The sequence below is a fragment of the Phacochoerus africanus genome, chromosome 3, assembly GCF_016906955.1.
Source record: "Phacochoerus africanus isolate WHEZ1 chromosome 3, ROS_Pafr_v1, whole genome shotgun sequence".
In the NCBI taxonomy this organism is placed as follows: domain Eukaryota; kingdom Metazoa; phylum Chordata; class Mammalia; order Artiodactyla; family Suidae; genus Phacochoerus; species Phacochoerus africanus.
Window position 1 is genome coordinate 150,614,911 of NC_062546.1, and position 15,745 is coordinate 150,630,655.

The 15,745-nt window shown below is 36.3% G+C and overlaps 1 protein-coding gene across 7 annotated transcripts in view; it reads right to left on the reverse strand.

Annotated features, from left to right (window-relative positions):
• The window catches only part of ZNF385B (zinc finger protein 385B), a 327,173-nt gene that overhangs the window by 56,437 nt on the left and 254,991 nt on the right, over positions 1-15,745 (reverse strand). For 6 of the 7 annotated variants that reach the window (XM_047772997.1, XM_047772995.1, XM_047772999.1 and 3 more), the window contains 2 exons: positions 11,656-11,694; positions 7,747-7,857 (listed from right to left, as the gene is read on the reverse strand). In XM_047772997.1, the coding sequence (XP_047628953.1) occupies positions 7,747-7,857; positions 11,656-11,694 (150 nt within the window). The remainder of the gene's footprint in view (positions 1-7,746; positions 7,858-11,655; positions 11,695-15,745) is intronic. The other variant, XM_047772996.1, reaches the window with a different exon arrangement.

The following is a 15,745-nucleotide window of genomic DNA, read 5'->3' on the forward strand; positions in this document are numbered from 1 at the left end:
TCTGTCATGTTGAAGCAAAAAATGTTCATCATTTTGTCAGCTCTGCCTGCAAAGCAGAGAATTACCTTCCCAAGCTCCCGAGATTTATGCTTTTAATTACCTCCTATCTGCTCCACTACCCTCCAAACCTAAGAATCAATATAAATAGTCTTTATTTATGGGAAAAATGTAAAATGTTTGACAAAAGCAGGCTATCATTTTCTAGATTTCCATTGGATGCTATTGATTTCTTGTATCTTCAGTAACTTTCTTCCTGACAGAATCAGTTGGTTTTTCAAACTTACAAAATCATTCATTTATCTAACAATTTGTACTGCTTAACGGCAGATGTAAACTTGACAACTAGCTTTCACCTCCCAACCCAGCTGTGAGCATATTATCATAGTCATATCTCTTTATTTAATGATCAGCTGCAGAATTCAGTTTGAGTGTGACTTTCTCTAAACCCCTTCATCATAAACTCATTTATTAGTGAGGACCAACTTCCATGGCTTATTCCATTTCTGAATGGGGGGCCACTGTTAGCATAGGTGAAACTTAGCAGCTAAGTACCAGTATTCTTAAAGCTCTGCCTCTCACATTTTATCAGCACCAATTCTTAGGAAAAAAACCCAACAAATTATACATATATACTTATACGTAATTATGTGTACACAATTTATATATGATTACATAAATATAAACATAGTATAAGTTAATAGACTACATAAGTTGCTCTCGTGTCGAGGGCTTCAAGAGAAAGATAGAATGTATGAATGGGGAGCAGGCAGTGATTGTACATGTACATGTGAGAGGAGGGAAGAGTTAGGTTGACCAGTAGACCTAATGTGTGAATGTATTTGTTGGACATATCTGGCAGTGGTGATTAAGGAGGGCCAAATATTAGAAGATGGACTGTTCAAGGTTTTCCTTGACATGTCAGCTATCAAAGGCCATGTCTAAAAATTTAGGAAATATAGGATTTTTTTTTTTTTGTCTTTTTAGGGCCACACCTGTGGCACATGGAAGTTCTCAGGCTAGCGGCTGACTCAAAGTTGCAGCTGCTGGCCTATGCCATAGCCACAGCAACTTGGGATCTGAGTGGTGTCTGCGATCTACACCACAGCTCACAGCAATGCCAGATTCTTAACCCACTGAGTGAGGCCAGGAGTCGAACCCACATCCTCATGGGTAATAGTCGGGCTCATTACCACTGAGCCACAACAGGAAGTCCTAAGATAAATTTTTTAAAACATTATATTGGTTTGAGTTTTAAAAAAATTACGCCCTAGGGGCTTTTCAAGTGAAAAATACCTCAGACTTTAAACCAATGAATCGTTATTAGTCTAAAAACATCTTAATGAAGATACTATGAGTGTCTATGAGAGAAAGGAAAAAGAATGTGATTTTTATACTTTTGTGCAGGAGAAAGAAGAAGAAGGGGGAAGAGAAGGAAGAGAACAAGGGAAGGAGGAACATGATAGTTTAGTAGAAAGAGAAACACTGAGGACTGGTAGACAGAATTTCTAGAGTTAAAACCAACTGTGGGCAGCCAACAGCAGAACGCGCAGTGCCCTAGAAGAGTGTGACATAGTAACAAACAAAAAGTTTGATCCTTCAGAAAATGGAAGCAGGTGCCCTTGCGGCTAAGTGCCTCTTTTACTTTTGCTGCAAAGCTACAGCTTTGAACAAAGTGACTAAGTGGGTCCTATTTCTCTGCTGCTTTGACTCCCCAGGGAAGCAGCTGCACCTGATATGGGGGACCTGCTGCCTCTTGGCAGCTGGTGGAGAGGTGATTAGGCCTGGGGGCCAAAGGAGACGGACGGTCAGCCAGGAGCGTGTGGAAAGGGCATTTATGTGGGACCCAAAGTTGTGGCTTTCTCGCTAATCTCATGACTGCTGAGATCCCTGCTGGATGACAGAGAATGCCAGGGCCTCTAGCAGAAATAGCACTAAAGCCTCTTAAGTGTCAGATGGCCGATGGGGGCCATTTGTTTATGCAAGACAGATAATTTGTATTGTCTTATACAAACTGCTAAAGAAATCAGGAAGTGGGCATAAGATTAAAACTACAAAAGGAAGGGATATAGATAAAGGCCCAGGAGGGCATACTTAAGCTTATCCAAAGGAAAACTGCTAAGACGACAAAGATGCAGAATGCAGAGGGAAGTAGTGTTGCAGACATATCAATTACACACTAATTGCAGTCATATGGAAATTGAGGGTGATTGTCGGATGATTGCACTTTCTGAAATTTCAGAGATTTATAGTAAAGAATGGGAGAGTCAGGTCACCTACAGAAATATTCACACAAACTGGTGGTCACCCTGTCATGTTAACTTCTAAGCAAATCCTTAATTTCCTGTCCCTTTATACTTAATTAGTCTGACATAAATCAATGAAATGGCATCTTATATTTAGAGACATGAAGAAATAGAACATAGAAAAAAGAACAGTGGGCTAAAACAAGAGAGAGACAGAGAGAGAGAGAGAGAGAAAGAGAGAGATTGAGAGAGATACTAGATAACCAAAAACCAAAACCCAAACCAAAACAACACAACAAAACAAAAAACCTAGAGGAGCCACAAAGTAAAATTTTAAAATAATGTGAACTGTAAATGATGTGAAGTTTATAATGCCATTCAAAAAGTAATACTGTAAATTCAAAAAAAAATCAAATGAGTTAGCTTCAAATGAGTGGGTCAGCAATTATAGACCCTGCATCTCATGCTTAATCAATTGTGTTATTAATGCTGAGTATCAAAATTTCAGGGTCAGTTCCTGAATTAGAATATATAAAACTTGATTAAAAAGATAATTTTGCTCTCATTTCGATTTGTCCATGAAGCATAAAGGACCCAGTCATATGCTAAGGGTATTTATGATTAAGTCTGTTCTGAGATTACAACAATAAAAGAATATCATCTCTATTTTTAAACATTTAAGAGTATTAAATTGTCCTGATTTTGTGTAAAAATCTACTGAAGGATCTGTTTCCTTTATCCTTCTGATACTATTCACTAAGAAATTAAAATTAACATGAAAATTAGAAATTATTTGGGATTTGCCAATTTTCAACCTAGCCAAAAAGAAAAAGGTCGGACTCAAAAATATTTGAAAAGCCTATAGTAAAAGCTCTTGTTTCTATCTAGTCTTTTCATAGAAAAACTGAGAGCCTGAAAATTTTGAGTCTTCTTTAAAATTAACTATGGAGCGGTAGAGAATAGTTATTTCCCTGGTAAGGCTTAACTCTAGAAATGTATTTCCCAACTAAAGGGACGATTCAGATTGAGGCTTATCAGGTTATGTCTATACTAGAGTTGCTGTGCACTTGTTCACTGGTGAGGAAGAGGGTATTCAGGCCCAGGATAATTTTATTCACTGCTCAGCTTAAACTGTGTTAGGAAAAAGCAAGGTAGCTAAGAAGAAACTGGGGATACAGGTGCTGTACACATTTGTGCAAGTGTCTGGGACTCAGTTGGAAAGACACACTATTACTGGACTGCAATGCCTGCCCCCTGGCAAAGTTAATGGTGTCAATTTGCAAAGGTTCATTGGGGAAATGTTTGTGATTAATGCTTTCTCATTTGCATAACACTGTATTGTGTAAATAAAGCTGTAGCCTTTTGCTTTCCAACAGTGGAGTTCTACTGAGATGATAAAAGCTGGACAAAGGGGGCTACCAGACACTTAAACTAGGTCACATTGAATTTTAATGCACAAAGCCAGCCCTGATACATTTTATCTGGGTAATGGAGAATGGCAGAATGCAGTCTGTTTACTGTGCAAATCTGCCTTCCAGATTTTTCAATAAACATATTTTCTACACTGAAGAGTGAAGCCAATTCAGTCTCAGGCTGATTTAGAAATGTTATTAAAGAAAATAAGAATGAGAATCTTCTTAATTCTTACATTAAAATGTAAATAGGGTAATTATAAAATAATAAACTCTCCCCCAAATAAAGAATGCTCAGTTTCAGAGCTCAGTTATGCAGATTATAGCACCATTACTAAACACTGAGAACATGTATATGTCACACTTGTGAATTTGTCATCCAGACTCTGTGGCTTTACTGCCCAGAGTCTAAGCATGACTCAGAAATTTAATTTCTTTCTCCATTATCAACAGAGCTTTTGAGTGGTGACAAGGAAGCTGGTGGCCACATGTTCACGTGTGTACATCTGTCCACATCTCTGTTAGTAAATGCAAAGAAAATTACTGACATAGAATGAAGCTCAAGTCAAAGGTAAATCCACTTCCAAAGCAATTCTGGAGTGTAGAAAAAAGCCGGGCACACCTCCCCACACCCAACCTATGACACAAAAAACAAAACTTGCAGTATACTTTCTTGGTCTTAGCCATTCTGCCTGTAAGATGGAGGTGTTTATATCCTGTCCTTCTAAAGAAGTATCATGGAAATTACTTTTAATCATAGAGCTGGAATGGTCCTTGCAAAGATCACATCCTTCATTTTAGGTTATCTTATAGAAGAGGAAACTGAGGCCCACAGTGGTGAAGTGGTTTATCAATTTCAAAATTAGGAATTAAATCACATTCAAGGACTCAATTTAGTGTTCTATACATGCGGCCTTTCTATGTACAGAATAATTAAAATAAAGAGCAAAAGGCCTGGAACATGTTCTGAGAGGGTCGAAGAAAGTTAATCCTTGAATGCTTCATTCGCTAGCAAAAGTTGCTGCTGGTCTCTGGAACCAGCTCTGTAGGGTGCATGGCATAAAGCAGGAGCACAATAAATGCTAAGAAAAATGAGTAATGTTGTTACATTTGGCAACATAATATAATGGGAGAGTTGTGGATTTAGAGGCAAGAGACTCCTCAAACTATTTTCTAAAATACTTGCACCATTGTATATTTCTATCAACAATGAATGAATTTCCAGTTGCTCCTCATCCTTGCCACTTGGTACTGATTTGTTTAATTTTCATCATTGTAATAGATATAGTGGTATGTGTGGTGTGCATTTCCTTAATGACTAATGATGTTAAACATTGTTCTACATACTTATTTTCATATGTATTCATATGTATTCATATTTTTTCTCTAGTAAAGTGCTTATTTAATCTTTTGACTATGTATTAGTGAGCTGTAAGTTATTAGATAGTCTGCATGCAAGTGGTGTTTTACAAATATTTTTTCCTGGTCTGTAGCTTTTCTTTTCATTTTCATAACAGTATAATGTGTCATTTGAAGAATAGAAATTTTTAATTTTGATGAAGTCTAATATATAAGCATTTTTATAATTCTTGTTTTTGTTTCTTGAGAAATCTTTGCCTAGTTCAAGGTCATATAAATTTTTTCCTATGTTTTCTGATGAAGTTTTATAGTTTTAAGTTTATAGTTCTATATGTAATCTATTTGAATTAATTTTTGTATTTCATGTAAGGTAGCAGTCAAGGTTCTTTTTCAGATTTACACGTGGATATCCAACTGCACTATTGTTGCAAATATGCAAAGCTTAGCGCGTCTCCTTTGTATTGCCTTTGTAATTTTGTTGAAGATCAACTGGTCTATTCTGTTCTACTAATCAGTGTGTTTACTATTCTTTCACTATTACTACAGTCTTGATTACTATAGGTTTTATAAGTACTGAAATCAAGAAGTATAAGTCCTCAAACTTTGTTCTTTCTTTAAAAAATGTTTTGACGGGAGTTCCCGTCGTGGCGCAGTGGTTAACGAATCCGACTAGGAACCATGAGGTTGCGGGTTCGGTCCCTGCCCTTGCTCAGTGGGTTAAGGATCCAGCGTTGCCGTGAGCTGTGGTGTAGGTTGCAGATGTGGCTTGGATCCCGCCTTGCTGTGGCTCTGGCGTAGGCCAGTGGCTACAGCTCCGATTCGACCCCTAGCCTGGGAACCTCCATATGCCTCGGCAGCGTCCCAGGAAATAGCAAAAAAAGACAAAAAAAAATGTTTTGGCTATTATAGGGCTTTTCTTTTCTACACACATTTAAGAAATAGCATAGCATTTTCTACAAAAAAGCCTTATGGGATTTTAATCTGGGTTGTGCTGGGTCTATAGATAAATCTGAAGAGAAATAACATTTCTAAGGATATTTTGAATGAATTGATACTAAACATTTCTCAATTTATTTAGGAACATTTTAATTCGTAAATAGGGATTTGAGAAGGATTTTATAAGGTGCCAAAAAAATTCATTGGGTTTTTGGTTGAAATTGCATTAAATATACTTTTATAAACATGATAAACATCTCTCCGCCTTTCCAATGACTCTAACATTCATTATGTTTCCTATACTGATTTGACAAAACATCTTCTAATGGTATATGCAAACAACGGTGTTATTATTTCAGTATTTCCAAATGAATCTTATAATATACCCTTTGCAAAATGACTTCTATGGTGAGATAACCCAGGAAATACGCTATATATAATATATAGCTGCAAGATTCAGATTTGTATTGGTCATCGGCTTTACTTGGTAACTGGGCATTATAAACATTCTAATATTCTTTATTTTGATTTCATATTATTTCTACATTTTAAAATTGACTTTCATGAAGTATTGATTTGTACCTTTTTTTTTTTTCTTTTTTGGCTGCCCCACGGCACATAGAGTTCCCAGGAATGAGCTTCAAGCCGCAGTTTCGACCTAAGCCATATTTGCAGCAACACAGGATCCTTTAACCCACTATGCCAACTGGGGATCTAACCTGCATTCTGGTGCTGCAAAGATGCTGCCAATCCTGTTGCACCACAGTGGAAACTCCTACCCTTTTCTTGTTATCATTTTTTTTTTAAAAACAGGATAGTTATGCTGGCCAGATAAAATAATTCACAAAGCTTTCTCTGTATTTCCATGTTCTAGGAAAATATAAATTGCATAATAAATTATTCTCTCGGGTATTTGATATGATTTGGCACACATACATAAAATGTGATGTGTTATCAAGAATAATAATAATGGCTTTCTTCAACATTCATTGCATTTTAATTTTTTCATACTTTCATTGCATTTTAAACTTTTTTTTTAAGTGTGTTTTTATTGGGGTATATACAATGTTGTAGGACCTTCAGCTTTACAGCACAGTGAATGAATTATACATGCATACACCGCCATTCTTTTTTTGCCAGGTAGGTTGATACAGAGTATCAGGGGGTACTTCCTTGTTGGTAGTCATCTATTTTACATAGGGCTGTTTTTTGTTTTGTTTTGTTTTGTTTTTTGCTTTTGCTTTTAAGGGCTGCACTTGTGGCATATGGAGGTTTCCAGGCTAGGGGGCTAATTGGAGCTGCAGCTGCCAGCCTACACCACAACTTCAGCAACACAGGATCCATCCGAGATGCATCTGTGACACCACAGCTCACGGCAAAGCAGGATCCTTAACCCACTGAGCGAGGTGGGGGATTGAGCCCGAAACCTCATGGTTCCTAGTCAGATTTGTTTCCGCAGCATCACAAAGGGAACTCCGCATTTTAAACTTTTAAAAAATATTTTCTGCCATTTAAGTATTTTTGAAAAGTAATTATAACTGGTGGGATTAAGTGTAAAATGGTATAGGTGAGACAGATTACACAGAGAAACCCTTGACTTTTGATATGAGTTACTCTACTGCTCAAGTTTCTAATGTTGAATCCAAATCCCTTGAAAATCTAGCACACTGACATAAGTGGGCCACCAAGAGGAGGGGCTGCTAGAGACTATGCAAATACGAAGAGATGTACATATTCAGAACAATCAGACTTGGAGCTTGACAGACTACAGAGAGCAATGAAAAGGTGATACTCACATCCGAGTTAAAGCGAAGCTGACAGACATTACAAGAAATAACTTGTTTCTTCTTTGGGGGAATGGACACTCCAAATGTGTGGTTAATAACTGCTTTTTGCACAGGATCCATCTGAAGAGCAAATGATAAAATAGTCAATTTATAACTTCAAAGGATAGACAATAGTGTGAGCAAGTAAAAGTAGCTGTCTTATTCCTTAAGGTTTTAACTTTCAGTTTCCAAACAAGGATAACAAAGAATCTCATTCAAAAGTAATGTACTTGTTTCCAAGAATTAAAAACCAAAACAAAAAAACTGTTTTGAAACTATAACATACATACACAAAAAATCAAAGGAGAATCGTAACATTCTAAGAAATCTTATATCTATATAAGAAACCATGAAAAACCTTAAACATAGAACAAAGAAACTTAAGATCCAAAGATCAGGATTAAAATAACTTGTTAATCTTTTCCCTATGTGATGTAATAATACTTAAGATAGTCTGAAATGCCCTCAGTGACAACTGTTACAGTTTCTTAGTTTTTTATATGGCAAAGTCATAAAAGACAGGCTCATATCACAGCATAGAAAATGCTAATCTTTATTTTAAAATAATTTATTTTCATGTTCTCTAGATACTCATTCTCCTAGAAATGCACGCCACATTTGTATACTCAAATGTCCATCAAAGACTGGTCAAGATGCAATCTCTGTTTAAACATCAGTAAAGTAAAGTTTTATCTTATAACTTGTAACTTTCCTCCCTTTGGTTTGCATGTACCATACATAGTCAGAGAAATATACAGTGAAGAAAGTACTCAACCATAGAAAAAGTATGGCGCAAAGCCATGAAAATACTTGGAAAAAGAAAGAACACTATCTGCAGAGCTTATCAAAAGAGAGACACAGCAGTGATTCTGTTGTGTTCTCCAAATAATAATCTCCAGCATTGACACCAGACAACTGGCAGCTCAAAAAACAATGCAGATGATGAACAAAGCATAACTTATAAGCAGATGTAACATGAACAAGGACAGATCCACTGACACCATCGTCTAGGAAATCTCCAGAGGTTAGCGCTTAGGATTGGATTAGCTAATGATATTTGGTAGAGAGGAGAAATGAATACTATCCCTGATGAGGAATATAAATCAACAAAGTTCAAAATTGGCAATTAGAAGAACTTACATACATTAGAAAGGAGGGTGGATTACAGAATTATTGCACAGTAGTCTATTTTTTGCTACAACTTTGAGAGGCTAGGACAATGCATTCCCATTTCAAAGAAAAGTTGTGTGACTTGAAATCCTTAAAAAATTCAAAGAGGGGCATTTTCTAGAATCATAGAATTATTTTATATCTTGACTATAGTACTGGTTACACAAATTTATACGTGTTGAAATTCACAGAACTATGTGCATTTCCCAAAGTCAATTTTATGTATGATTATTTATATATATATATATATACATATACTCACACATATATATTTTATGTCTGCACCCATGGCATATGGAAATTCCCAGGCTATGGACTGAATCTGAGCCGCAGCTGCAGCAACACTGGTTCGTTTAACCCACTGCACCAGCCAGAAATCAAACCCATGCCTCTGCAGCAATCTGATTCAGTTAGGTTCTTAGCCCATTGTGCCACAGCAGGAAGTCTTATGTATGATCATTTAAAAAGTAAAAAAGAAAAAATTGTTGAGTGTTACATTTTACTACTAAATATATCATTATTGGAAAATCTGGGGATTTGTTTTGTTCAAGGTTATAACTGATTGCATTAAATTTTATTTAATGAAAATTAAAAAAAAAAAAACCTCTATGGGCAAAGAAAATCTCAAAAGGTCAGAAAATAAAACCCTAGTTCATTTTCTTAATAGCCTCACAAGTGCATACACTTAAGTCTCATCCCTTTATGAAACATGAAACTACTTTCTGATTGTTACCAGAGACAGCAAATCAGTTTGGACAGGCTTGAAAATAAAATAGCGTAACTATGTGGCAGGATGGAAAAACTAACTATGTTGGCAGGATGCAGAGTTTTAAAAAAAGCATTTTATTGAGATATGTTCTGTTCTTAGGCTCTGAAAAATATACATCAGGTGACTTGTGAACTATATAGAATTAAACTGTATGAATACTTCTTAAACATATTTTTTGCATGCCATGCTACTTTCATTATTTTTTGCCATATCCATATACTATTGCATATATTGTTATTATCATTCACTTAACATTTTCTCTTTAAATCAAATTAAAATCAACTTTTTAAAAACACAGCAATGATATTCATGAAACCATGGTTTTAATGTATATCCTTTCTATTATTCATTTCAAAAAATATATTGAAAATTAACATTAAAATTAAAACTTCCATCATCTAAAATAAATGCACATATCCTAGTTGATCCCATACTGCAATACAGAAACAGACAAAAGATACATCTACAGAAGCCTGTTCCAAAATTTTAGTAAATCTTTTGAGAGCTCCAACATAATCCTTGAATATAAACATGCCCTTTAAATTCTGAAATTGTTAGCTGCCTACATAATTTCTCAAGTAGTTCCTGCTACAAATTCATTCTACTCACATCTCACATTTGTATCCTATCAGCTTGAAAATGTGTTTATATTCCCAAGGCTGAGCACTCTCTACCTGAAAGGTGAGTTTTGGCTGAGTACCCTCAATACAAAAGGCAGGCAAGTTCTTAGCCATCTGTTCCAATGCAGAGCAGGCTAAAGAGGTTTCTCAAGAAACTCAACTGGAAATGGTTTCTTGACTTTATACGCATAATCCTACTTCTCCTCATAAAAACACAGTCCTTTCACTGCATTCCTTGTCACCTGTCACTAACTCTTGCTGCCTTTCCATCCCTTGAGTGATTTACCACTAACCATATGAAAATTTGTCCTCTATGTTTCTCACTTGGGACAAATTTTCTCTATTTTCCACTTGATGCTCTCTTTTCTTATAGGTATTTCGAGAAAAGTCCACTTTTTTTTTCTGCCTAAATCTTGTATATCTTCCTTTGTTTATCATTGAATTCCATAATTATATTTTTTATGTAAATGTCACTTGGGAGGACATAAATTAGTTGAAAGAAGACTTTAAATTGCGTAAGAAAGAATGTTTCACTTGTCAATTCCTCTGATATCTTGAAACAGACAGTCTAGCTGAAGTTTTGAGAATTTGCCATCTGATATGATAAATATAAATTCCTGAGTCATTTCAGTGGGATCCAGGCTTAACAAAAACATTGAAAAGGTTTTAAGGTCTTTTTGTTTTTTAAAGTATGAAAATAGTAAAATCCCATAATTTTTCTTGTAGCACTCCTATAATACTGTAAAAGTTAGATAAAAATGAGAACTATGATGTTAATTTATATTAACTTAATTTTTTTCTCCACTAATGCAAAGTCAGTTCTCTCTAATCATAGTGAGATGTGTATAACCAAATCAATGGCAAGTCTTTTATTTGATCGTCAATTTTCAGGATGATTAAAACATTCAGGATGAATAAAAACATTCTTATAAATCCTAAAATGTCACAAATGCAAGTGATTTAATTTAGTATAGGCAAAACTATATAGCTATATGATAGTAATTTCATATGTAGAGTACTCAGGAAAGTTATTGGAGTTACTGTGGTTATACAACAAACTCTTATTTTGATCATTCAATTGGATTCCACAGGCATTTGACTGTTAACAATGCACAAGTGTTTTCAAACACCTTTATTAAAATTTTTACACTTTTAAATGAACAAATGCCTTGTTAAATATTCAAACTAGCTCATGTTCACATTACATGAGAAAGCTGTCTATGGGTTGAGACGATTGTGATTCACTGGTAAACAATGCTAAAAACAGCTTTTAAGGAAAAAAAAAACTACCACGAAGCTGTAGCTATCAATATTCCTTACCTGGAAGAATTTATTGGTCCCAAATAAGCCTCTTCTTTTCTAAAAGAGTAAAAGTTAGAAGTAGTCATCTGGAATTTTGAGGCTAGCAAGCACATTCATATTAAATTTTTAAAAATCCACTTTCTTCGCTCATCTCTGATTCAAGAGCCTGAAATGCTTACTAACTAAAAAGCAGCAGGAGTTAACACTTGCCCCTTTTTCTAATGAAAGTCATGTAGAAATGAAAAGCAAAGCCTATTAGTGCAATTAACTGCTAGGTAATAAAAATGAAAGATGGGGTTGTGGCTGTTACAAGGAATTGAGGAGATGATTAGAGGCTATTGTATGGACAAATTAACTATTACATTATAATACTTATAAAAGGAATTAATGAAGCTGGCCTTATCACACCATCTATTATATTTGCAATATCAAAATAAGAATAAACAGGGAGTTCCTGTCATGGCTCAGTGGTTAACGAATCCGACTAAGAATCATGAGGTTGTGGGTTCAATCCCTGGCCTTGCTCAGTGGGTTAAGGATCTGGCGTTGCCATGAGCTGTGGTGCTGTGGCTGTGGCGTAAGCGGCAGTTGTAGCTCCGATTCGACCCCTAGCCTGGGAACCTCCATATGCTGCGGGAGTGGCCCTAGAAAAGGCAAAAAAAAGACAAAAAAAATAATAATAATAAATAAGAAAAACAGGTATCTTTGGTGTATTCACCAAGTTTATGTAACTGCAATCTGTTTTTTTTTTTAAGATCGTTACATTCACTGAGTATACCAAAAAGTAATTTACATCTGTACAGTGTAAGCAATCATATAAAAAGACATGCAGTTGCAAATAAAACCTAGCCACAGGGAAAAGAAACACACTGTAGCATTTCACTACTGGCAGGATGAAGACTTGGGGGGAGGGAGAAGGCAGAGAATCTAAGGTGGGGATCACATGATCAAATTACTTAGTACTAAATGACATTTTACATTTGAAATAATTTTTCTAGATGGAAATTTAGGCAAAGAAAATAAAATTACAAACATTTCAACCACCTCAATAATTTTCAAGAGGATGAAGTTCTAATTGTACACTTGTAAGTCTTATAATGACTTTGCTAGCCATCAGGTGGGGCTGGTATCAGAGTAAACTCAAAAAGCAAAAAGCACTGTTCAAGAATTATACAAAGCTTTCTCATACGTAGCTAAATGTCTAGGTATCCACATTATTCTCTCTCTCTCTCTTTTTTTTTTTTTTGGCTGGGGGGATGCACTCAGGGCAGGCAAAATTTCCCAGGCCAGGAATCGAACTCATGCCACAGTAGTGACCTGAGCCACAGCAGTGACAATGCAGGACCCTTAACCAACTGAGCTGCCAGGGAATTTCCATACTATTCTTAAACATGGGAACATTTCGTCTTAAAATTAGCTGTCTACTTTAACCAACATTCTAAAAAGCATTTGGTAATCACTTATTATACAATATGGTAGGCAATACTAGCTTTTCTACTAAACAGAAGTAGAAACCAGATTTTTGACTTTAAAAAGTTAAAGATCAGTCATTCAACAAACATTTCTGAAGGCCTAATATGTTTCAGATGTTGTCTTAGATTAGCTAGGGCAAGATGAATTAAACACAAGCAAGCCATTATTGTAAAAGTTAAAAAGTGAAAAAGAATGACCTTTAAGCAATATAATGAGGCATGAGAAGGCACATAAAGGTCTATCCCCTCTGCCCCACCCCTACTTTGTACTTTTTCCCTCTTTTCTGATTTTCTCACACTTTAAGCATCCAGGATCCTCCTTTTAACAGTGACATCAATGTGTTATCCTCTTGGGGTATCTGCCACTTTTTTGTTTGTTTGTTTGTTTGTTTGTTTTTGTTTTTTTGTTTTTTTTGGCTTTTTAGGGCCATACATGCAGCACATGGAGGGTCCCAGGCTAGGGTCCAATCAGAGTTGTAGCTACTGGCCTACGCCACAGCCACAGCAATGCAGGATCCAAGCCACGTCTTTGACCTACACCACAGCTCACGGCAATGCCGGATCCTTACCCCACTGAGTGAGGCCAAGGATCGAACTCGAATCTTCATGGATCCCAGTTGGGTTTGGTAACCGCTGAGCCAGGAAGGGAACTCCAGTATTTGCTTCTTAATTCCTTTCTCTAGTTGTGTAATAATGATAAAAAAAATCTTAATAGGAGCAGTTTAGATTTACAGAGCTCTTACCAGGTGCCAGAAACTATACAAAGGGATTATCTCCTAAAGTCTCCACCATCACATGAGGCAGATACATTATCCTCCTTTTACAAGTGAAGAATCCAAGGCTTTCAGAGGTTTAATAACTTGTCACCCTTGAGTTCCTGGGACTGAAACCAGGATTCAAACTTACGCAAGGGTCTCTCTCCACACTCTTCCCTGCTAAATGCCCACCAAACAGGGGTGATAGGTACTGTGTACAGCACTGCTATAGGGTATGAGATTTAGGAAGAAAAGAGTATCTAGAATTTATGCAGCATAGACAGCAGCTGCCCAGTCAAGCCACACATAAGGCCTACTTGTTACTTAAAAGTTTTGTGGAGAAGCGAGTCTCAATTTTTCTCATTCTGACTGATTTATGCCCTTCTTAGGATAAGCCCACTCCTTCTTGGGCTACTTCAGGAAAGCCGTAAATAAAAATGGGGCTGCCCTCTCCTCTCTCCCCATTGCAACTGCTGGACTTGAACATATTAAAAAAAGAAAAGTTCCAGGAATACTTAGAGATTACATACAGCAGGTGACAGTCATCATTTGCACCTGTCCTTGATTTACTGCAAAGCAGACCTCAGCTATTAAATCCTTGTGACTCAGAGCTTTCTGGAAGTTTAGCAAAGCATCATTTTTTTTAACTGTGATATTGTCAAATTACAGTACTAAAAAAAAAAGAATGACTATTTTTCAACCCTTCGTTTTTCAGTATTGGATTTATGGAAAAGAATGAGACAATAGGGTCTCATTAGAACTTCAAATATTCATGAAGTGACACTTTTAAGAGATAGCTACGTCACTGAAGAGCACTATTTCTCTGAAGTTACTTCAAAAAAAGTTTTGCCTTTTACATTTAAAATCTCTGACCACATGCCTTTATTATTACTGTTTTACTTGTTTTAAATCCTTGAAAACTTAAACAGAAACAAAGCAGTCACAACCATTGCGAGACAAATTCCTTTTCTCCAAGATCAGGAAATACAAACAATTGCATATTGTTGGCAACGTTAGTCCAACCACACAACTCTGTACTGTTTTGGATTTCAAATCAGAAGCCTCAATAAAAATAAACCACACGGAACGTTACACTGGAATTGCACGCTACAATGAGACCTAAATTTTTGCATCTGGAATGTGTAAAATTTGAGACTTGCCATAATGCCACTGCTTCTCCTAAGCAGAGCATCTGACAGGGGTCCACCTGAATGCCATCACTGTCACTGAAAGAAAGATAAATGACATGCCATGCCCTCCACAGACTGTTGATTTAACCAAGTGCCATATTTAGCTCTTTGCTAAAACCACACATTGGTTGTGACTTACAAACAAAATCAGCTGTGCCGCTGTACCACAGGGATACCGTTACTCCACCAGAAAGTTAACCAGTGATTCAGATTTGGTATGGAGGCTAAAATAACACACTCTCAGAAAAATAGCAGGTCATATTATATCCGAGTCTCAGACCCAATGAAGCTATTATTGTTACTACTACTATTTTATCAAAATGTTGTAGACCTTGGAGGCTGGATGACAATTAGCAGTATCTGACTGCTGCAGAAATTAAGTGGGGATCCCAGGAATCCTGTCCAGAGCCTCCCTAGCAGTGATTAACACATCCTGTAGGAAATACAAGTGGAGTCAGCCCAGAGATTTGAAGCAACCCAACAGAGTTGATTAGAACTTCATTTTTTTCTTTGTGTTTCTTACTTTTTCCCCTTAAAATTAACTTAGAAAGTCTGATAACTTTCACTCAAATTTCATATAGTCAGGCCCTCTTCGAAAAGCTCTGGGATTTATCAAATAAGAGTTACATATTCCACTGACAAAAAGGATGACTAGCGTAAGAAAAAAACACCATGTGATCTATTTTGAAGA